At 61.6% G+C, this 23,761-nt stretch overlaps 1 protein-coding gene across 1 annotated transcript in view; it reads right to left on the bottom strand.

Moving 5' to 3' along the window:
- Adgrb1 (adhesion G protein-coupled receptor B1) overlaps nt 1–23,087 on the bottom strand; it is a 65,418-nt gene extending 42,331 nt beyond the window's left edge. The window contains exons 1-16 of the mRNA XM_013025143.1: nt 22,277–23,087; nt 12,809–12,970; nt 12,005–12,115; nt 11,536–11,700; nt 11,201–11,365; nt 10,805–10,969; nt 10,350–10,514; nt 10,088–10,189; nt 9,193–9,299; nt 8,865–9,059; nt 8,524–8,592; nt 7,801–7,909; nt 5,051–5,194; nt 4,597–4,672; nt 4,279–4,381; nt 1,584–1,627 (exon numbers count right to left, since the gene is read on the bottom strand). Of these exons, the coding sequence (XP_012880597.1) occupies nt 1,584–1,627; nt 4,279–4,381; nt 4,597–4,672; nt 5,051–5,194; nt 7,801–7,909; nt 8,524–8,592; nt 8,865–9,059; nt 9,193–9,299; nt 10,088–10,189; nt 10,350–10,514; nt 10,805–10,969; nt 11,201–11,365; nt 11,536–11,700; nt 12,005–12,115; nt 12,809–12,970; nt 22,277–23,057 (2,663 nt within the window). The 5' untranslated portion in view covers nt 23,058–23,087. The remainder of the gene's footprint in view (nt 1–1,583; nt 1,628–4,278; nt 4,382–4,596; nt 4,673–5,050; nt 5,195–7,800; nt 7,910–8,523; nt 8,593–8,864; nt 9,060–9,192; nt 9,300–10,087; nt 10,190–10,349; nt 10,515–10,804; nt 10,970–11,200; nt 11,366–11,535; nt 11,701–12,004; nt 12,116–12,808; nt 12,971–22,276) is intronic.
- Between the last annotated feature and the right edge of the window lie 674 nt (nt 23,088–23,761).

The raw sequence follows: 23,761 nt of genomic DNA, 5'->3' as shown, positions 1-23,761 counted from the left end.
GCTTCTGGGGCAGAATCTGTCCATGGTCCACAGCCTGGCCTCCTGGGCCACAGACCGGCAGGCACTGTCTTTGGTTCACTGGGAAGTAGTGACAGGCTGGGCAGGCCGGCTGTCCCTGCTGGGACACGGGCTACGCTAGCGCTTGTGTTGGCAGAGAGGGGGAAGGCCGGTAAGAGCTGGTTGGGTCACCCCCCCCCAGGAGCTGCAGAGCGAGATGTCCGGGCTAGGCGTGGCTTGCACCAGAGCAAGGAAGACCACTGTCAGCTCCAGCCCCACCTCCATCCCTAAAAAGACAAAAGTCCAGGATGCCCCAAGTTGCCCATCCAGCAACCAGGAGCCAAGGGACTCCGTCCTCATCTGTTCTTCCTTTTTCCATCCTTTTCCAAAACAAAGAGCTTAAGCCACCAGCAAAGCCGGAACAAACTGACGGGCAGCAACCTCAGCCAGCAGCCAGCGGAAAGGCCAGAGGAGTCCAGTGTCTGAGCCAGTGGGGCGGTGTGGCCTGGCCCTGCACCCCTGGTCCTGGGGCTCTGCCTCTCCTCACTGGCATGGAGAGGGTGGAGGCCCAGGCTTCACAGGGTCAGACCTCCCAACAGCTTCTATCTCCCAGGACACTAGACCCAAGAACCCCTCCCCTTCACGGCCTCCCTCTGCTAGGCCTCTCCTCTCCACGCCAACCACCAGGGAAGCTGACCCGCAGAGCACACAGCTCCAGAGTCACCGGGCACACTCACACCCTGTCTAGCCTGGAGAAGACCCAGGGGCAGGGCTGGGCTCCCACGGCTCCCATCTACAGTGCTAGCTACTCTGGAGGTTGAGATCCAGAGGACTGAGATGCAAAGCCAGTCAGGACAAAGGTCGATGAGCCTCCACCATCAACAATCAAGCAAGAATCCAGGCTGTAGACAGGGCTCCAGCCCAAGAACAATAGCTGAGCAAGTTCCAGGTCCTCAGTTCAAACCCAGGCAGGCAGGTGGCGCCACCCCACCCCCACTGCACCGCCCAGGTACTCGCAAAGCCTGCGTGCCCAGCCCCTGTGCACTCTGGAAAGCTCCACACTTCCTGGCCCTCTTGGTCTCCTGGGGAGCTCTTTTGGCCCTGTCCACCCCTCCAAAAGGTCCCTCCCCCTCCCCTTGCCCTCCCTGTGATCAATATCCTAACTCCCAGCTCCACACATGGCTTGGCCTCCCGCCCAAGTGCTTATAAGGTGCTTCACAAGGGCTAAGGGCCAGGGCCAGGCCGCGGGCACCCGGCAAGGGCGCCCAGCCAGTCACTCTGGCGAGTCTCAGCTCCTCCTCTAGGCCACCCTTCCTAGCAGCTACCTCCTAGCCTCTCTGTGCCTCGCACTCGCCACCTAACACCAGCATTGGACGGCTCTGGGCAGGACAGGCACGCGGGTGGGATCCAACCACCCTGCAGGGTGGGTTTGGAGGTAGGCCACTAGCTCAAGAGCAGGAAACAGTGAGAACTGCCAGAGCACATAGAGAGATGGGGGGAGAGGGGCCAGGGCCCCACAACTTAACCCCCACCCACCCCCACGGCACCGCCGCACATCCCCCTGGCACGAGGCCCCGTGAACTTACATGTCTGTCTCGTCCCACAGGATACAGGTCTGGTTGGTGGTGCCCTGGGAGAGAAGGGGAAGTCAGGGCCACCAAAGTATGTGCCCGCCAGCCCTCTCCCCAGGGGCTGGGCTACGCCCGGGTGTCCACAAGCATACCAGGCACACTGCCAGTGCTGGTCCCGGGGAGACTGTCATTTGTGAACAGGACTAGACCAAGGTTAGGGAGACATGGCCACCCACTGCCACAGTGAGGCCTTGAGCCTCCTGTCCACATGGCTAAAGCCGTCCAACAAGAACACAGCCCCTCACCAGGGTGAGGGAGGGCTGAGTGGACACCCAGGACTGCTCACGTTCCCAGTGCAGCAAGTGCAAACAGAGAGCACGCCTGCGCGGCGCCCCTGCCAGCCCGCAGCTGGTGAGGCGTGAACTGGCAACACCTGCTCTGCACCTGCTCACACCCGCTCTGCACCTGCTCACACCCACTCTGCACCTGCTCACACCTGCTCTGCACCTGCTCACATCTGCTCTGCACACGCTCACACCCGCTCTGCACCTTCTCACACCCACTCTGCACCTGCTCACACCTGCTCTGCACCTGCTCACATCTGCTCTGCACACGCTCACACCCACTCTGCACCTGCTCACACCTGCTCTGTACACGCTCACACCCGCTCTGCACCTGCTTACACCTACTCTGCACATACCTGCTCTGCACCTGCTCACATCTGCTCTGCACCTGCTCACATCTGCTCTGCACACGCTCACACCCACTCTGCACCTGCTCACACCTGCTCTGTACACGCTCACACCCGCTCTGCACCTGCTTACACCTACTCTGCACATGCTCACACCTGCACTGCACAGGCTCACACCCGCTCTGCACACGCTCACACCCACTCTGCACCTGCTCACACCTGCTCTGCACATGCTCACACCTGCTCTGCACCTGCTCACACCTGCTCTGCACATTCTCACACCCGCTCACACCCGCTCTGCACATGCTCACACCCGCTCTGCACCTGCTTACACCTACTCTGCACACGCTCACACCAGCTCTGCACACGCTCACACCTGCTCTGCACACGCTCACACCCGCTCTGCACATGCTCACATCCGCTCTGCACATGCTCACACCCATTCTGCAAAGGCTCTGCACCCACTCTGCACATGGTCTGCACACGCTCACACCCGCTCTGCACACGTTCACACCTGCTCTGCAACACTCTGCACATGCTCACTCCCACTATGGAGTGCTCACACCCACTCTGCACACACTCACACCCACTGCACACACTCACACCCGCTCTGTACACGCTCATACCCACTCTGGAATGCTCACACCCGCTCGTACACATTCACACCTGCTCTGCACACACTCACACCCACTCTGCATATGCTCTGCACACACTCACACCCGCTCTACACCTGCTCACACCCGCTCTGCACATGCTTACACCTGTTCTATGCACGCTCACACCCGCTCTGCACACGCTCACACCTGCTCTGCACCTGTTCACACCCGCTCTGCACATGCTTACACCTGTTCTATGCACGCTCACACCTGCACTGCACAGGCTCACACCTGCTCTGCACATGCTCACACCTGCTCTGCACCTGCTCACACCCGCTCTGCACACGCTCACACCTGCTCTGCACCTGCTCACACCTGCTCTGCACAAGCTCACACCCGCTCTGCACATGCTCACACCCACTCTGCACATGCTCCTGGCACAGGAAGGGCCCGGCCCTCACACATTTGATGATCAAGGGAACAGAGGGGCAGGGAGGCTGAGCAATGCCCCCGAGTCACCGAAGGGACAGAGCTGAATCCCACAGCTTCCCACAGCTAGGGTGTGCCACCTGGCACTGCCCTGCTCTGGCCAGGCGACCTGAGCATCTGGCCCCTGGTGGGTTCTGGCTGAGCTCATCCAGGGCCAGGGCACCTGGGCTGCAGGCACCTCTCTGTCACCCTCCTGAGGCCCTGGGGAAGGCTGATGGGACCCATGCCTCTCTGGAATCACAGCCATCTCCTCATGTCTGGTTGGGCCACACAGCAATGTCCTGGAATACACACCGAGGTCTTGCATGGTTAAGTCTGGTGGTCAGCCAGCCTGGGGATTGGGTTGAGGGCACTCTGGACACAGAAAACTGAGCATCCAGGGCAGCGAGAGCCTTGGGTGAATAGGCCAGGCCTGGCCCCCAGCTCTTGGGGCCCAGCAGAGGGGCTGTGAATTCAGGCAGGAGCCCTGTCTGGGCAGACAGTGGGCCTGTTTCCCAAGGGGACAGCAGGGGGACAGGTCTGTGGCAGTGGTTGTGTGGCTAAAGCTTGGATGCTGGGACAGACAAGGTACATGTCAACACTTGCACCCACTGTATGGGTCACCGCACCACTCCAAGCCTCTGTTTCCCTTCCACAACCCAGCCAGGCTAAGATACCACAGGTGGTGGCTGAGAACCGGGAGCAGACCCCCCACAGGCCCAGACAAAGGTGCTACGATGTGTGTGCACACACGAGGGTATATGGGCAGTGGGCCCTCACGCTCTATGTGGGTACAAGCGGGGGCCACACACGCCAAACATGGAATATGGGTGGGGGCCACGCACACCAAACGTGGGGTACAAGTGGGGGCATGCACATCATACATGGGGCACAGATGGGGGTACGGGCAAAGGGCACACACACCGCACATGGGGTCGGGGAGGAGGGCACTCACATTGTACATGTGGGCAAACTCGATTTCCAAGGGCGTGAGCAGGGAGCGAGGAGGAGGCTTCACCGTCACCGAGATGACCTTGGAGTTGAGGACAGTCGTGTTCCTGGTGCAGAACACAGCAGCAGCCGTCAGGAACTGGCCTGCTTGGCCCTGCAGCCTTCCCTAGGCTGTCCCCTCCGGGCCCTTGCCCCCCATGTGGCAGATGGTCCTGCACCTGCCACCACCATGCCCAGACTGCCTTCCCAGGGCCATGCCTGGCCCTCCATTCTCTCTTACGCTTCCCCTGGTCTCCCAGCCTCCCCCTACCCCATCACCCACCTCTGCAGGGCCAGAAAGCTGCCCAGGTTCCGGTACAGCACAGTGCCAACCACGAACACAGACGAGTCATCCGCCTCTGGAAGGGAGCACCCGGTCACCCTGACCCTGCCTCGCTGGCCTCATGGGGTCACATGATGGCCCCGGCCACAGAGGCCCATCCCACCCCCAAGTGGAGCACTGTAGCCAGAGCCTGCCGAGAATGTAGGCCCAGATGGGGAGGGGGACAGGCTTGGGGACAGGCATGCTTGCTACCATGTGGTCCACCCAGCCCTTCTCCTCCTTGCAGCAGGCTACATGTCTGTCCACCCTGTCTAGCTAGTTACCCGTCCTAGGCTCTGCCCCCAGGGAGGGCTTCCTGTCAGGGTTGCCTCCTGACACTCACAGGCAGCAGAGGGCTGCTCAGATTGGGGCCCATGACTGCCCCCCAGAGGCCCCTCCCACTCCTGGGCCTTACCTGCCAGCCCTGTGGAGAAGACACTCTTGGACACAGTGACTCTGTCCTCCGGTACCTTGGCCCAGTCGCCCGTGGCCCGCCAGCCCTTCATGGGGAAGCTGATGTCGGTGGCCCCGCTGGCTGGCAGCTTGTGGATGCTAAGCACTGGGTCAGGGCAGAGAAGAGACAGAGACAGAGGGTCAAATGCCAGAAGCTGCAGAGCCAGGGAGCAGGCCGGTAGGGGGCACTGGTGAGGGGTAGGGGTTGCCTGACCAGTCCGGTACCAACCGTGATGCTCCAGCTTCTACTGCAGCCTTGGGCCCTCAACTTCCATGTGCATAGCTCCCTAAACTCACTGTGCAGCCCCTATTCCAGGAGGCAAGCAAGTGCCTAGAGCCCCCTGTATCCAGGAAGGGGTCAGAGGTGGGTTACCAGGTCTACTCTGTGCAGGATGGAGGAGACACTGCATCACAGAGCAAGAGCAATACAAAGCAATGTCACGGAAGTGGGAGGGGAGGAGCCAGACTTGGCCCTCTGGGAAAAAGGACATCGGGTGTGGGGGCCTCTGCTCGGGGTGGGAGGGGGCAGCAGGAGAAGAGCGTAGGGAAGCACGAAACCAGCTGGCCTCTGTGGGGCAGGGGGGGGATCCATCCCTGGGCCTTGGGCTTCAGCCTACCCAGTCCCCAGCCCGTATCAGCCTCAGACCTGCTCCACCCTGAGCAGGGCAGTCCCTCCCCATGTACTGTCCTAACTCCAGTTCCTGTCTTCATCTGACCCCTGGCCCTGTACTGCGGCCTCTTCCTTCCTCCTCTGCTTCTCCTGGCTGTTTACCTCCTGACTCTCACCCCTTGTACCCATCCTCGGGTCTTTATCTTGTCACCCTCTCTGCCCTGCAGGCAGGACTTCCTGACTACCCAGCGTGGAGATGTCACCCCTTCCCTGTGGCCACCAGTTCCTGACAGGCCACATCTACCACCCCAAAATGTGTGGGCCCCAAGGGTAGCTCAGAGGGAGGAAGGGAGGGGACTTCCCGATTCTGCCCACCAGGGGGAGCAGCTCCTGAGTCCTGACTGCACAGCCCACCGGGTTGCCTGCAGACACGGGGAGTACAGGAGCCTCCATGTCTGGACCCAGGGAAGTCCAGGCCACAGACACATCATCGATGTGATACTGCTTAAGGCCTTGAGAGAGTGAGGCCCCGGCAGAGGCCCCGCGGGAAAGGCCAGTGGAGCCTGGGCTCCAGCAGAGTGCTCAGTGGACAAAAGAACCATCCAGGACAGAGGGGTGCCACAGCCCTAGAAGAGCAGGAGGGAGGAGCTGGAGGCAGAGCCCTCTGTTGATGAAGGGGTAGCTCGGGGGATGAGTGGAGGGACAGACACAGCAGGTGGGCAGGGATCATGGGGTCCATGAGGTAAGTGGGGAAGGAGAGAAGAGCTTGCATGGGCGCATGGAATTCAGGGTACACAGGCACTAAGAGGGGCCCAGGCCTCCTGTGGTAACCAAAGGTGTCTCTGAGTGTCTGTCCATCCAGGGAAGGCTCTGGAAGGCAGGTAGCACCCTCCAGAGGCATGGACAGTGCTAGGCAAAGGGCAGGGCCCTGGCAGAACCGTGGCTCCAGGCTGTAGCTCTGCTGGCCTATTTTCCAGGTGGCCCCCACAGTGTCTGGTATGGTCCCTCAGGAATGAGGCTGCTCTCCACAGCCTCGAAGGCTCCTGAAGGGTCTGAACCCTGAGCTCCTAAGGCAGACAGAGTATAGCACCAGACTTTCTGCCTAGGAAACATCTGCCCAGTGCAGCTGTGTCTGCTGCTACAGTACCTTAACACAGGGCTAGACTGGGGAGAGGCCTGGGGTGTTCCCCCAAGGCTCAGACAATCTCTGTCTCCCCGTGAGAGAGGCAAAACGCCTCCTTGAGGTTTTTGGGTTCACAGCTGGGGTCAGGGCCCTCTCCCAGGTCCCCTGTGTGGGGCAGGGGCGGGTAGGAAGGTCTCTGACCAAGGCAGGAGATGTGAGAAGGCGAGGGGAAGATGGTGGAATTGTGCACGTGTCTGTAAGGACCACTCAGCCCCAGGTCCCGGAAGCTTCTTTTTTTTGGGGGGGGTCCAGTTGTGGGGCCTGAACTCTGGGCCTGGGCACTGACCCTCAGCTCTTCAGCTCAAGGCTAGCACTCTATCACTTGAGCCACAGTGCCACTTCCGGCTTTTTTTCTTTTTGCTTATGTGGTGCTGAGGAATCGAACCCAGGGCCTCATGCATGCAAGGCAAGCGCTCTACCACTGAGCCACCTTCCCAGCCCCGCCCCCCCAAGCTTCTTAACTTAGCCATTCACCCTGAACCCAGAAGGTAGGCACAAATAGACCCCCAAAAAGAAAATAGACCTGGCTGAGGCCATAGGTTAGGGAGGTCCAGAACCCCCAGCAAGGCTTTTGGGGCTGCAGACTGCTCCATGTTAGGTGGGGGTTAAGTTCCCAACTGTAAGCGGGGCTCCTATTTCCCCACCCCCCCACACCCCCGTATGAAGTCCCCAACCCTTGCCTGGGCCTCAGCTCTATCCCCAGCTCCCACCACACGCCCTCAAGAGACAACAGAAACAAGACACAGGCTGTGAGATGTAAGACATGGCTCCAGAGGCCCCACAGGGTTGGTGGTCCCCCCGACCCCCACCCTGGTATCCATGAGGAAAGTGACACAGAATCCCTGTCCAGGGTGACAGAACGAGGGCATGGTGGGGGCGGAGAGCAAGGTGGAGAGGCCGGAGAGCGAGGGAGGCTTACCCAGGTTGTCTGTCACCTGGTATGCGTCCCTCAAGTCCTTCATGCGGAAGCCAATGACGTCCACAAAGTCTTCCACCAGCCGGAAGAGCTCTTTGGCGTTGGGGCCCATCTAGGGGAGCAGCCAGAGCTGAGGGAGGACACCTGCACTCCAGCTGGGGTCCCTTGGGCCTCCTTTCCCTCCGTTGTTCCCTTTCTCTGGCCCCTGCTGGTGATGAACCAGCGCCGGAGGCAGGGACAGGGCTCTCTGACTGCCGTGCTCTGTGGACACTACCACTGGAGCCCCCGGAGCTGTGTGCTCCCACATGGGATTTCCTAGGCTGGGAGCAGGGTCAGGATCTCCGGGGCCCCACGTCTGGCACAGTTCTGGGGTTGGATGCTGGATGTGGTGGCAGGCCTGGGTCAGCCTGGGAGGAAGGGAGGCTGGCCTCCCCTCACAAGTAAGGAAGGCCCACCATGGCCGGCTCTCTGGACATGCACGTCACACTCAATCAGTTCCTGCTCGCCTCACTCAGCCCAGGGACAGGCCACCGTCCTCCACACAGGAGGTAAAGTGGCTCAATGTCACGCAGTCGGCGGAAGGCCGCCATGCTGGGGTCCAGACCCAGAGACACTGTGGTTCTCAGTGAGGCCCCACATGGCTGGCCTAGGACCTAGGGAGGCACCAGGATGCCCACGCCCATCCGGACACAGCTGACCACGAGAGCCCTGGGGCCCCATCCATACCAGCTGTGCCTCCTCCCACTTGTCCCGGTTTTCCTCCGCCAGCAGGTTGCTAAGGATCTGCACAAAGTTCTGGAAATGAGAAAAAGGGCCAGGGAGAGAGAGCGAGGTATGCGTGTGAAATGTTTCACGGTCGGGGGCGCAGGGTCCGGGCCCAGCGTGAGACAAGGACCAGGGTTCAGCATGTGAGCAGGGTAAGGGCTCCGTGGGAGCCAGCTCAAGCTGGTCTAGGCTCGGGGCTCACTGCTCTGGCAGGCCACAGCCCTGCTCATGGACGGGGTCTGGCACGGCTCTCCTAACCACCTCCCAGCACTCCTCTCCACGGACGGTCACCGGGAGCCCACCTGCACGTCCCCGGGGGTGGGGCTGTAGTAGGCCCTCCGGAAGATCTCAGTCATGTTCCTCAGGACGTCAATGGTGGACAGCAGATCCCCACTGTAGCTGGTCCCATCCTGGGAGATCTCCACCAGCGTCTGGATGACCTCCGACACTCCCTCCCCTGGCAGCCCACGCTGAGCCTTGGCCAGGTGCTCACGGGTCTGCGGAGGACGGGGAGGATGGGATGCACATCCCTTCCGGGGCGGTGCAGGGGGCGCAGGAGCCTCGGCAGCCCCCACCTTGCACCCTCGCGCTGGGTGGGACAGTCCCCGGTGCAGGCGGGGAGGCACTCACCATCATCTGGATGTTGCGGTAGTCGATGGAGACACAGCGGATGTAGGTGGGCGGCTCCCAGTAGGCGATGCCCTCCTCGTCCAGCTCACAGCGGCGCAGGATGAGGCCTGCGGAGACCTCTTGCTTTTCAGGAGGACGCTCACCGCTGAGCACAGGGCCCACTCACGGCTCCCGGGCCGGCAGCTCTGCGCAGGATCCTCCAGCCCCCAGAAGCAGGGCCAGGCCGGCCTTCTCCCCTTCGTGCCACTCATTTCTGAGCTGCTCCAGATGCTGGGGACCCAGCAGGCATCAAGCCTTCCAGGACCACACTGCACAGAGGTGGAGCTCTCCGCCAAGCTCCTGGGGGCCCAGAGCCCAGCCAGGCCCTCTCTCAGGGCCCCCCAATCCAGAGTCCCTGAGAGACCAGCACCCAGGCCACATAACAAACAAGGACAGAGCCAATCTCCTTGTCTGTAGTCTCTCGGGTACACAAGCCACCTGTACCCGTTCAAATAGGAAGAGTAATGAAGATCCATGCAGCTACAGCCAAGCCCCTTCTGGGAAGCCCAAGCGTGCCTGTCACTCCTCAGAGTTGATCTAGGGATTCAGCTGCTGGTGTTCAAGGGACGCTTCTCCCAATCCACACAAGCCTAGAGTATGTTGACTTTCCTGCCTCGGTTTCTCACCAGTAAATGGACAACAGTGGCTACTTCATGGGTTAGAGGATCAAGGGAATGTCTCATGTAGAGGCCTTGGCATGGGCCCTGCCCTGGGTAAACACCCAAGACCGTGGCTGCCACCCACTCCGGCCCCTGTCCCCTGGCACCCACAGAGCGGGGCTGCCTGGGCCTCAGGCCTCACACAGGAGCAGTAGCGCCGCCCCGAGGCGGGACGGGAGCCCACATCACCCTCTCACCTGTAGCGTTGCGAGGACACCGGGCTGTAGCCACCTCTCCAGCTGGAGTCTCCTTCCAGACCACTGCTCCAAAACCGTCCTCATCACAGATCTCATGGGGCTCTGGGGGGCCGGGGTAGGGGGGGGCAAGACAATGAGCAGAGCTGAGGCCAGGAGCTGGCAAAGGTCCGCAGACAAGATGTCTAAACGAAACTAAACGCAAAGCCACCCCACTGCCCCCAGCCTCCTCCTAGAGCCCTGTGTGGTATGGGCCAGGTCTCACCAGGACACCGGTGAGTGCCACACTGCCGGTACTCATCCTGAGGGCCCTGGCAGGCTGCTCCACCGAAGAAGGGCCCAGAGCAGAGACGTTCTCGTCGCTGGCTGCCACCCCCACACGTGACGCTGCAGCCTCCCCACGATGCCCAGGCCTGCCACTTGCCATCGACTGCGGGGACACCCGTACCCCCAGGTGCAGGTCGCAGGAGGGGTGCAGGGACACAGGACCGTGGGGAACCAGACAACACAGAAATGGGAGACACACCGAGACATGGGGGAACCAGTGGGGAAAGAAAATAGAGGCAAGGAGAGAAGCCCGAAGTTAGCTTCCACAGAGCAGAAAGGAATACCTCCTGTGCAGTGGTAACCTTCAACCCCCTGCCCTCCACTCCCACCCTGCAGCCCAACCAATAGCCACCCCCCCAGGAGGGCCACCCACTGCCAGGCAGGTGCTCTAACCTGGACACTGCTGCAGGAAGCAGTCTCGAGTCTCCACCCAGTGGCCCTGGCACTCGGCGCCCCCGTAAGAGGGGCCATTGCACTCCCGGGTGCGCTGCTGCCGGCCCTGGGAGCAGCTGGCGGAGCAGGCGCTCCAGCTCGACCATTCGTTCCAGTTTCCATCCACTGCCCGGCCCGGGGAAGGAAGGTAAGGAAGCCTTGTGAACACCCAGCAACCCAGCGGTCCAGCCTGGGACACAGGTCTACACCCCCAGGGGACCACCACCCAACACTCAGCCTATACACAAGCGTCAGCGCCCCCAGCCGAGGCCCAGCGGGCTCCCGGTAGGTCTGGGATGAGCCAGGCCAAGTCCAGGTGCTGGCCCTCCCTCCCTCCAGCCCCTCCCTCTCACCTACCAGGGCACAGAGCAATGTTGCAGAACTTGGTTTGTTTCTCAGGCCCCTCACAGGGGTTGCCTCCAAACTGTGGGGGCCTGCAGGTGCGCGTTCGGTCCCGGAAGCCGCGGCCACAGGTGCTGGAGCAGAGACTCCAGGGTGACCATTCGTCCCAGGCACCATGCACTACAAAGGGGCAAGAAGGCTCTGTTGTCCCGCCCACTCTGCCCGTTGAAGCCACGCCCACTCCCGCCTCACAGCCCCGCCCCCGACGGACCTTGCCCCGCCTCCACCCTTCCTGCAGCCCTGGCCCCGCCCCGCCCTCAGGCCCCGCCCCGCGGCCCGGCCCCGCCCACCTGGACACACTGCGGAGTTGTTGCACAGCCGCTGCTCCCGCAAGGGCCCGCTGCACTGCGTGCTGTAGGAGGACGACACGCAGAAGCGCGTGCGGGTCTGCCAGCCCTCGCCGCAGGTGCTGGAGCACACGCTCCACGGGGACCACTCCTCGGCCGCCGGGTCACCTGTGGGCCCAGGCCTGCTGCATCACCAGCCCGCCATTCCATGGCCCACGGGGCGGCGCCGGGCCGGCCGCGGGCTGGCCTCGAGGACCGCCCATTTCTCCAGCGGGCCAGACTGGGCCACTCCGGCTCACACCGGCTCCCCTAATGCCAGTCTGCTCGGAGACAGGCGCCGGGCAGGCTGCGGAGTGGGTCTAATTACGGCAAGTTATTAAAGTTATTACTGATAATTAGCAGCAATTACCAACTTAGCATGTTTTCCCCCAGCCCGGTCCCGCAACCCAGCCCGGCCCACCGCGCCACTCACCGGTCTGCGGGGAGGGGAATCCGAACTGCTGCAGCTCGTCTCCCAGCTCGTCGCGCCGCCGGGCGTCCGTGGACCGCAGGGACTGGCTCCTGGAGCTCGTGCGCCCCGCGGCTGCGGGATGGGCTCAGGTCAGTGTCCCCACGGGGTCCCCTCTGTCCCCAGCCACGGCTCCGGGGCTGCCTGGCTCTACCCGGCTAGGGCTCAGGCGAGAGGCCCCGCTCGGCCCCAGCCCCGTGCTGTGGGCCTCCACGGGCTGTGGACACCTGCGGGACGGCCCGGCGGAGGCCCCCACCTGCCCCTGCCCCTGCCCACGGGCCTCCCGGGCTCCGCCGACCAGCTGCTCCCCGGGAAAGTTCATCACCGAGAAACAACCCAAAGAATGACAGTCTCATTAAGGGGCTTGATTTAACTTTATGGGAGCCGCTAAAAAATGCATGAGGTCATTAGAAAGCCTTATTAGAGATATACATTCTGGAGGCCCTATCCGGCTGGAGCGGGCTGGCCTGGCCAGTGCTCCCGGGGTGGGGAAGAAGAGAAGGGGTGCACCCCCCCCCAAAATCCCAACCCGCCGTGGGCAAGGAATCTTCATTTACTCGTCCCGGCCGGCCAGGACCAGACCTGGCCAGGCTCCACCCCCCGAGGCTCCGCCCCCAACCCTGTGAGGCCCCACACACCCTAGGGCCCCTCCCACTCCCTTCCCGGCAACCACTCTCCGCCTGCCTCTGCTGGGCCTCGCCCCGCCCCCCGTACTCAGGCCCCGCCCCTCAGGCTCCGCCCCCGCCCGGCCCCGCCCCGCACACTCACGGCCGCAGGCCTTGCGGTTGCACAGGCGCCCTTCCTCCAGCACCCCCTCGCAGCCGCCGCCCTCCACGCCCGCCGCAGGCAGGCAGGTGCGCGTGCGCGTCTGCAGGCCTCCCCCGCAGTCCCGCGTGCACTCGCCCCACAGCGACCACAGCTTCCAGCCACCTGGGGAGACCAAGGGTGGGGGTGAGGGCCAGAGGGGCGTGGGATGGGGGGACAGGGCGTGGGTTAGCACAGGTGTCAGCAGAGGCCGGCGGGGAGAGCAGGGAGCGGCGCCCCCAACCCAGGGCGTCCTCTGGGGAACTCAGGTCAGCCCAGAGCCCCGAGGTCCCAGTGCAGCCCCAGGTAGGTTTGTGAACTGGTTTTACACACACACACTCACACACACGGCTGCTCAGGCCACCGAGTGCCGGTGAGGAGCAGCACCTGACCAGGCCCTCCTGGTCCCACTTGCCGGCACCCTCAATCTGGCTGGCCTGGCACCCCTACCTCCTCTGTGGCCTGTGAGCCACCCCGGTCCCATGCATCCCATCCAAGACCCAGCCGGCAGAGCCCTCCCTTAGACCAGGCACAGAGAGCTGACGGCTGGAAGAGCCCAGGAGGAAGGCCCCGGGCCCCACCCCACAGCCTCACCGGGCCGCCACCCCCACCACCTGGTCCCCTCGCAGCCACGCTTCTAAACACAGTGTCTGAGTCCCTGGTGGCCCTGGACCTCTAAGAACACTGAGGACAATCTAGGCCCACAGCCCTGAGCACCACCAGGGACCAACAGCAGGGAGCAGTCTGACAAGGACAGAGGGCTCTGGCCGTGCTCTGGCCCCCACCCCTGCCACCTGTCCCCTGTGAAGCCAGGACCGCTGAGGCTACCACCCATTACTGCCTGCTGGGGCATCAAGAGCAAACTGCCCTGTCCACCCCAGAGAGAGCACTCCTGGCAGTCAGAGGACCCCAGTGCCTCAGTCTTATCTGGGGTAGGGGGAAAGGGAAATAATGGGGCGGTGGGATGTTTTCCAGGGAGAGGACAGCCCCCTCCCTGATGGGTCCCGAGTCACCTCCCTGCCTCACACCCCTCTGCCTGAGGACAGCAGCAGATACCCCCTCATCTGACCAGCAGGAGGACAAACAGCAAGCAAGGTCTTGGGAAGGGCAGGGCATGGGTATGGTGGTTTAGGTCTGAGTAGATCTGCCACGGTGCCTGCACTGAGATGCAGCTAGTCTGCCCATCCCTTGCCTGTGCCCGGGCTACGCCAGCAGGGGGCGCTGAGGCAAGTAGCTGGAGGTAGGAGAGGAAATCATGGTCACCAACGGAACTCCTCCTCCCCACTGGGGTGGGCAGGGAGGAACGGGCATCTTTGACGTCCTCCCCCCTCCCACACACACCTGTGGTAGCAACTTCCCCTCTCCCTTTCCTCCAGGAGCCATGATGGCCCCATGGACTCCAGAGATGCAGAGCAGCGGGGTTAGGGCCGCAGGGCCAGACCTGTCAATCCTAGCAATCCCTGCTCCAAGCGTAACGTACCTGTGGGATGCAGCCCATGGATAGGCTCAGGCGAAGGTTCTGAGCCCCTCCTCACTTGGGGTGGGACACCCCTCTTACAAGGAGACCCCCACACACACTCCTACTTGCCAGAGGAAGACAGAGCCTGCTAAGGGAGGCAAATAGAGACCTACATTCTCAGCTAGGAAGAGGCTAAGCAGGAATTGTGCCACGGTGTCATGCCCTAGCCCACCCTTCAAGAAAGCTCCCTGAAAGGCATCCAGGGGTGCCTCCCCGACCCGCAGCGTGAGCTCTGTCCTGTGCCGAGGACCCAGCACTGGGCCCCCAACTCCCAGACCATCAACACAAGACACAGGTCTACCCATTTATAACAAAGGAAAGCAAGGCTGGGAACAGGGTGATCCCGTGTCAAGGGCCAGGTAAGGAGACGTTTGCCTGAGATCTGACAATCCAGCAAGGTGCAGAGGTGGGGGTTCAGGGGCTCAAGGACGGAATAAAAGACATGTGGGGAAACGACATCACTATCATTTCCTCTCCACTGCAAACACCGACAGCCTGAGGGAGACGGGCACAGGGACAGCCACCCACACCCAGGGCAGAGCTGGGGCTGAGGCTGGCCGTCCTCAGCAAGGCCTCCATGTGAGCACAGGACAGGACTGGGCAGCAGCTGCCCACAGAACAGGCCCAGGTGGCTGGCTCTGAGGGTGTGTGGTCACGTGCCTCAACTCAGGACAATCGGGAGCCACGTTTGAACCAGGTCAGATTCCAGATCTTGAACCAGATCAGTTTCCAGAGCCCCACCCCCTAGCCCTCAGGAAGGCCACCTGCCAGGACTGACCGCGGTCCAGGCGCACGCTCGCTCGCCGCCTCAGGAATCTCACCTGCTACAGCATCCCATCTTGTGATCGCGGAGGAAGGTCCAGGGAGTACATCCTGCTTGCCTGTGCCCTCCTGGCTGCCCTGGCCCAGCCCCCACGAGGAAGCCTGAATGATGTGGAGACTGGCGGCAGTGGGTGGGAGAGAGAAAGGGTGTCCAAGCCAGGCTAATCGGAAGATGCCACTCAGTTCCCATGGCAACCACTGCAGAGCGCAGCCTTTCAGGATAGACCCAGGTTAGGCCTCAGCTGCCAAAACACCCACTATTTCGGGGCTGGTTACCTTGGTGACCCAGGTGGTAAGGATGTGGGAGGGGGATGGGAGAAGAGGCGGAGCGTATGAGAAGAGAGTGGGGAGGGGGACCCTGGCTCCGAGGAGGCCCCCCTTAGGTCCAGGTCACATACTAATTTCCAACTGGTCACATAGGAGCCCTGACCCTGATTACACACTGAACTCTGGTCCCAAACATAACACCGATTCATGATCACACATTGAGCCTTGATCCTCATCACAGACTGACCCCTGATCCCAAGCAGAGGGTCTCTGAGCCTGCTCACGTACTAAGCCCCGATTTCAGTCACATGCTGATTCCTAACCTTGGCCACGCTCCCTCCAGTAATGAATGCTCAGAAAATGGTCACTGCTATCATTATCATTTTCAATTCTAATGTGTGTCCTCACACACAGCTGATACTCAATAAATGTTTGCTGAGCAAGTGCACCCGTGCCAGGAGGGGAGTTAGCAGGAAGAAGTCCTGGGGCCCACAGTGCAGGGCACCGGGGGACACAGAGGTGCATCGGGCCTCGGTGGGCCGCAAGGGGGCAGGGCTGGGGGTAGGCCGCCCCTCCAGACCCGGAAAGAAGCTGCCATTCTTCCCCCACTCAATGCCCCCTCTGTCTGGAAGCCTCATTTCCATCTTATTATGGGGATGAATAGAGCCAATTATCGGCCGCCAGGCAGGCCGGCTGGCCACCCAGGAGTGAGGGTGCCCAGTGAAGGGGAGCTGGGTGCTCTTCCCACCCTAGTGCTTGGGCCTGGAGATGGTGGGCTTCCCAGATCTGGTAGCCTCGATGGGATGAAATGGGGGCATAGAAGGAAGGAGTTCCCCTCTGGGAGGCCCCTTGGGTTTCCAGGATCCCCTTAGGAGGGGAAATGTGTACTACCACCCTCATCCAGCAGAGGGCTCCCAAGCCCAGCAGGTTTGGCTGCACCTGGGTGGCTGGTCAGCTCCCAGTGTATTGGTACGGGTCTCCAGATACTCAGGGACAGCAGCCTGAACAGGCATCTGTCCTAGAGAACCCAGACTGATTCTGCACCGAGGACCTGGGAGCTGGATCCGGAGCCCCTGCATGAACAGCAAGGAAGACCACCAAGGACAGGGCAGGGGGTAAATCCCAAGGCCTCATTTGGCCCTCCCCAGCAGGCCCTAGTCCCTAGCTCTTTGCCTGGATCCAGAAGCCGTCGGACCCGGGCTGGGCTGTGAAGCTGAGCTTTCAGTCCTCGCTGAGCACTGTCCTCTCCTGAGCTTGCCGGAGCCATCCCCTTGAAGCCTGACCCAGACCATGAGCAGGGTCTGTTCCATCCTCACTTCCCAGAAGGGAACTCGAGGCTGGCTGAGCCAGAGCAAGCCACATCTGCAGGGGCTCAGGATTGCTTGCTGTGCCATTTCTGGGTCTGTCCCATGAATGCTGCTGCTGCTTACAAGCCTGAACTCCAGGCCATTGTTGGGATTCTGGGCAAATCATTGTGCTTCCTACGCCCCCTCCATTATCAGATCTGGTGGCACAGACTGCCCAGGATTTTAGGAAGTGGAACCCAAATTCAGGCCATAACATGACCAGAGCCTGGCCCTTGAGCTAGGGCTGGGGGTTTGGCTGAGGATTGACAGCATGTGGGAATTTCTGTTACAGCATTGTGCATGCTTGACGCTTCCACCATCCCTACCCTGCTCTTAACATCTGGACAGAAAGAGCTGTCTGCATGGGCAGAAACCTTGCTTCCTAGATTCACCTGGACTCTTGGGCAAACAACGTCTCCCACTGAGATGAGAGATGCCAAGTCAACGCCTGCTCCCTGGCATGCCCGCAATTCCACCACAGCCGAGACTGCGCTCCAGTTCTGGCGGCTTCGGGGCCTGCAGACCCCAGCGGACCCTGACACATGTCCAGGGACTGGGGAGACCATGCCTCCCTGGGAAGAGGTCATCAGCCAGAAGATGCCCACCGGGGGGAGATCAGCCTGTTGGTCAGTCAAGCCTCTCACACCCTAGCCGACCTGAACGCCAGCAGAGTGTGCATGTGTCCACACCCCGACACACAGCGCCGCCCACGGCCCCACACCACGGGCATGTGTGCACACATATAGAAACAAAGGGACACACACAGGGAAACACACAGAAACAGAGACATACAGTCAAGGTCACAAAGGGACACATACAGTAGACACACACACATAGGGATACACAGAGACACATATACACACTTACTACCATTCCCAGGACACTGTTTTTTTGTTTTTTATTATGATGGTACATGTCGCTTCTGCAATCAAGTTCCCTAATTAAAACATGAATATTTAAAGCAGCCCTTGAGAGAGATGCTCCATCTCTCCTGAGGCAGAGATGGAGAGATGCAGAGCCAGGGAGGACGCGGCGACGGAGGGAGGGCGCCGGGGCTGGCAGCATGGTGGGGGGGGGGGCGAAGGGAGGACAGTTGCTCTGGCCTGAGGAGGACTTGCAGAATCTGACGCGTGACGTGGCCATGTGGCATTTGGAAAGGCCTGGTGGGGGCAGGGCTGAAAATGGGCCACAGGCTGGCCAGGCCACCTTCTGGCTCCTAGCTGGGCCAGGCTCAGCACAGGGGATGGCGATAGGTGTGCAGTCCCACCCCCTCCCGACCGGCAGTGAGGCCCTGGCACAGGACTCAGTGGGCGAGATCTGGGCGTGACAGGCTGCCCAACTTTGCCTCCTGAAGACTCGCTGGCCGCTTGGCCGTGTCCATCCTGCATGCTGCCGCCGAGTGGTGCTCATTGCCTGAGAAGCCCGAGCAGCAGCGCTCGCTGGCTCTGCCACGTGACCCCGCCGTGTGTGCCTTGGTGTCTCTGTGGAAGCACGTCCCCAGTGCCTGACGCGGTGCAGGCCCTGTCCTACATCCTAGAGAAACACCCAGGAATGGACGCCGTCCCCTCCGCACAGTGCTCCCACTTTGGCACAGACAAATGTGAACAGGGTGTGACAGCATTAGAAAGGGGCAGAGGGGCACAGAGCTCAGGCCCAGCCCCCTGCTTTAAGCAGCTCATCAGTGCAGGCCTTGCTGAGCAGCTGTCGTCTGAGCGAGGTGTCTGGTAAGGGCCGCAGGCAGAGGCACACCCCGTGCACGCCCCGGGGCAGGGGAGCCCCACTGGGGAGCCTACAGCATGGCAGCATGAGGAACTGTACACTAATTGACACATGGCTGCTTCCGGAACAAAGCCGCCTCCCTACCGTAGCTCAGCTTGTTTCTCTTCCCCAGGTCAAGCAGACTTCTGGGAGCAGGCTGGGCTCCAGGCTCTGAGCTTGGCAACTACAGGACACCCCATCTCTGAAGACCTGCCTCCTGCTTCCTATGGTTCACAGCCAGGTCCCTGTGCTGTCTCCAAACAAGACCCGCAGCCCTGAACAGCCACCTCCAATCAGGACACCGATGGAATCATGCACAGAGCCCACTCCTAACGCACACGTGCGCACACGATTACCACATACACACCATGTGCACACATATTTTCATCCCCGAATGCATGGATAGGTGCATGCACAATGCACTTCATGCATACACTCACATATGCCACACAGCCATGCACAACTTGAGTGTATGCAATATGCATATGTGTCCTGTGCTGTATTGTATAGGTATACATACAGTACTACATAATGCACCTACAATCTGCACACACATACAGTATGTTGTGCACATGCATGCACATGCCATAACTGAATGTAGCACACATGTGCATGAGCACACTGCACTGTGAATGAACACAGATGGGCACACACACCAGACATATTCACAACCATACAATGCACGGTGCTGCACACACGTACACACATGTGCACATATGTGCAGCCATGTGCCCACACCAGTGGACACGTGGCACACATACTCATATGCATGCATGCACAGGCTCACATGTTCACATACATGTATGTGTGGACCTCCCACCTGCTTCTGAGCACTTCCCAACATTCTATCCCAGAATGTGCACACACAACCCCAACTGCCCGGGTTTCCTCTCTTACACCTGCCGCTTTCGAGATCTGTCTCCCCGGGGGCCCGGTGGAGTCTCTGCCTACTAATGAACAAGGACAGGATATCTCAGCAGCAGCACTGCTTTAGCCTACAAACCCTCTCGCTCTTCATGGCAGTCTAGGAAGGAAGGTATTTTTACTCTCCTTGTTTTAAAGATGAGCAGCCTGGGGAAGAGAGCTGGCGGGATTGCCCAGAGCACAGGGACAGCCAGGGGCACTGGCGCTCCAAGGCGTGGTTCAAACGCGATCGTTCAGCCTGGCTCTGTCCTGGGACTCCAGGTGCCAGAACTTTGTTCACCACACCCCTTATCCTGGTAATCCACAAGCTTCTCACCCATAAGACCCACTGACCCCTGGCTCTTCCTTGGCCGTGTCTCCCAGCTCAGTCCCCACTCCTGACTGTACCCTGCTGCAGGCCAGCTCCGTACTCTGTGGGCAGACCCACATCCTTTCATTCTGAGTCCTCAGATCCTGAACTCCCCCACCCCCTTTCCAGCCTTCACGGCTGTACCTGGACCAGGCCAGCCACTTCCTGAATGTCCACCATGCAGCCCCCTCTGTTCTGGCTCCCACCACAAGCCTCTGTCTCATTCTGCACTCAGAGCCCACATGCACCATGCATGTCCCCAGCCCTCTGGAGGCCCTTCCATCTGCCAGGTCACAGGCACATCCCATGGGGAAGTCTAGCTGGTCTACCCGCCATGATAGTAGGTGCTCATTAAGGGAAGTACAACTCCGAGTCTCCCTCAGCCCCAAACTCCCTGGCCCACAACACCCAGGCATCCATCCACCACGCCTGTCCCAAGGTGCCAGTTTCTGCCAGCCTGCTCCACACCGCACTGCTCCAAGCAGCATCTGGTAGCTCCCTGGCAGCAACTCTGCAGTGATGATGCTACTAAAGATTGGCTCCTGCCTGTGGGGTGTGACCGTGGGCTGGGCCCTGAGATCCATCACACCCAAGCTACTGGGGCCAGCCTGGGAGGTGGTTGGCATTTTGCAGGTGAAGGAACCACAGCGCAGAGCAGCTCAGTGATCAGCAGCAGCTGAGCGGGATAGGCAGACCTGCCCGGGACAGCTGGGCTGGCCCTCCAGTGTCCTCCCACCGGGAACTGGCCTCCGGCCGTCTCTCTGCTCCCCCAACAAGCACACCGCTCTGCTGCTCCGTTCTTCCCAGGGACCTCTTAGGCCCACTCCCCTCTCTGCTGTACCACCGCACCGTCCTTGCCAAGGTCACAGTGACCTCCAGCCTGCCTGGCCAGAAGGCTGGTCCTCAGCCCTTCCCTGCTGCTGCAGCTGCTGGACCCTGATAGGGCGATGGGCCCAGCATTTCCACTCGGTTTCCCGGTCCCTGTGTTGGCACGCTGACTCGGCCCTGCACAGGTCCCTGGGGGCCAGGGGGGGAGGGGCAGCACGGCTCAGCTGAAGCCTCCCCCAAGTCCTTGCCTCTTGTCGCAGAATTTGGCCTCCTAGAGGTTTTTGATCTGGGATCTACGGCCCAAAGATTCAGGATCACTGGCTGCCTTGTGCCCCGCACAGCCTATTTTATGCCTATAGACTATTCTGAGAGTCCACGCCTTATCAGCCACGGGAAGGCTAAGCTGCCCTGTCTGCAGTGACCTCTTGAAGGCCTCTCTCACCCCGCCATGCGCTCCCGGCACCGAGAGCTGAGTCCAGCCTCACACTGAGCAGCGGGTGCCTCTCACACTTGCGCTCCCTGCCACGGCCCCAGCCCAGTTCCCAGGTGCTCTTCCTGAAGGCATGGGGGCGCCACATCCAGGCACGTGAGGACTGACCTGCCGCTGCTGGGTGACCATCCGGCCTATGGGTGCCACCCATGCGCTGCGTGCCCGGCACAGGAGCACGCACGCTCTGAACACCAACGCTCCTCCCATACGCTGCGTCCATCCCGGACCCAGGACATGCTGAGCGCCTGCCCACCACAGGCTTGGCCTCTGCCATCGCCTCTGCCAGGAGTGCTGTCCCTCACACCTCAAGACCTCACACAAGGTCCCTGGTCCAGGCAACCTCTTGGCTCCCAGCAGGACCGCAGCCCCCAGGGTTGGCATGCTGGGCCCTCTGCACCCAGGAGCCAGCTGAGGGGCCTGCGTGCTGCCATGCGCTGCACGCCCTCTTCCCTCCGGTCGCACACACAGAGCAGGGCTTTCCCCCGTCCTCACTGTCCGGCCCGGGCACCTGGAACACCTACAGAAGCCTCACCGCCAGCTGCAGCAGACAGACACACCACGCAGACACCGCACCTTGCCTCTGGGCAGGCTCTTCAGAGAGTCCAGCTACCCATGCAGCACACGCGCCACCCCGTGCCCACTCCCAAAAGCTCCTCCCCCACCCCCGGCCCCAGCCGGCAGTCAAGGCAGGGCTACGCCCGTCAGAAGGCACAGTGCTCTCGTAGCTGGGAATGAAAACACTTCACCCTTGGAGGAAACTAGACTCTGCTGTATGTTCCTTCCCTCCACACTCGACAAGTCGACAAGTACCTATTGTGTGCCAGGTCTCCTCTCCCTCCCCCCCCAACCCCTGACCCCCCGCCCAGCTTCCTGCCCTGGAAGCAGAAGGCCCCCAGTATACTTGAACTTGAGCCTTGAGTGCGCTCTCTCTGTCTCTCTCCCTGTCTCTCTCTGTGTCTCTCTGTCTCTGTCTCTCTCCCTGTCTCTCTCTCTGTCTCTCTCTGTGTCTGTCTCTCTGTCTCTGTCTCTCTCTCTCTCTCTGTCTCTCTGTGCACACAGCCTGCAGCCTGGGTCCGGGTACTGTCCTCCCTCACACCCTGTGTGAACACAGGCTGTGCAGAACACTCACCTGCTGCGCTGTGCCCACCACGGTCCTGCGTCAGGCTGGTAAGGCAGTTTTCGGGGCCCCCAGCCACACCATCCCTCAAACAGACGTCCCCACGGGGGACCAGGGGGCTGGCGGCAGGGTCTCCAGCGTCACCCCCCAGGCAGGCGCAGGGGGTCTGCATGATTCCGCAGGGGTGCGAGCTGCGGCTGCCGGCCAGACAGGCATCCAGCCAGCGGCACAGCATCTGGCAGGCGGCCCGGCTGGGGTTCCGGTTGCCCACCACCAGGTACTCCACCGAGAAGTCGTCTCCGGGCCCGCGGGGCCCGCTCAGGACCCCCAGCTGGTTGTCCTGGGGCGGCTGCTGATGCTGCATCTGCAGGAACTGCTTGCTGGCCTGCAGGAAGGCTAGGGGCGCCGAGGGGTCACAGAGCCGCAGCACCTCGTCGAAGCTCTCCACGCCCAGGTAGGTGCGTGTGGACTCGAGGAAAGAGTCGAACTGGTAGGTGCGGACGCGGCCGGGGCCCGTGCAGGGCGCAGCTGCCTTGGCCACTTTCATGTAGAGCGTGTAACGCCGAGGGTCCGGGTTCCGCAGGGTCCAGGAGCAGCGCGAGGCGTTGGCTGGGAACACGGCAGCCGCGGAGAAGTAGCCGAAGAACTTGCCCTGCACCAGCGTCGCACAGGTCTCAGCCCCGGGCCCCACGTCCGCCCCGGCAGCCACACGCACCCAGTGCCCCAGCAGCAGCAGCGACAGCAGCGGAGTGAGGATCCAGCGGGGGCCCGGGGCGGCGGCCTGGCCCCTCATCCTAGCTCACGGGGCCGCCAGGGATCCGCGGGCTGGGCAGGCAGGCACGGGCCAGGTCTTGACATGCCAGGGTCTGGCGGCAGGCAGGGCCCGGCTGGGGCTAGGGGGCAGGGGCCTGGGGAGGGCAGGGGAGGGGCAGGCACGGTGTCAGCCCACACAGAGAGCAGCCGTGGCTCCTAAGGTCCAGGACTGTGGCCACCAGTAGCAGCTGGAAGAGAAAGAGCAGAGGGGACGGCATGAGTCTCTGGGCTGCCAAGGGCTGGAGAAGAGGAGCTGTGCAGGTCCAGTCAGGTAGGGAGGCCATGGGCCTCCATGGAACCCCATTTGGCTCATCTGCCTGTCTGTCCTACCGCGTGCCCTGTAGGTCAGGGTCCAGCCAGGGGCTCCAGGGCTTTCCTCCACGCTGTCTGAGCAGGGCGGCTAGCTGTGCCACATGGGACTGTTGGCCATGGCTGCAGGGCCAGCATCCTGGCCTGGCTCCCAAGAACCCTGGGTCTGCTCACTGTCCTCTAGATTCCTGAGCTTAGAGTTCTGTCTCCTCTCCCTTCACCCTTTCCTTCCTGGGAAGACTCGGCCGGCCTGATGGGTAGGAAAGCAGGAGGGGTATCTCACAGAAAGGCACTCTGGCCTCACTATCAGGCTGGAGCAGAAGTGGGTGCAAAACCACACACACACTCTCTCACACACACTCACACTCGCACACA

The sequence above is a fragment of the Dipodomys ordii genome, unplaced genomic scaffold (assembly GCF_000151885.1).
Source record: "Dipodomys ordii isolate 6190 unplaced genomic scaffold, Dord_2.0 Scaffold82, whole genome shotgun sequence".
In the NCBI taxonomy this organism is placed as follows: domain Eukaryota; kingdom Metazoa; phylum Chordata; class Mammalia; order Rodentia; family Heteromyidae; genus Dipodomys; species Dipodomys ordii.
The sequence above is the reverse complement of the archived record's forward strand: the minus strand, read 5'-3'. Positions and strand labels throughout refer to the sequence as shown.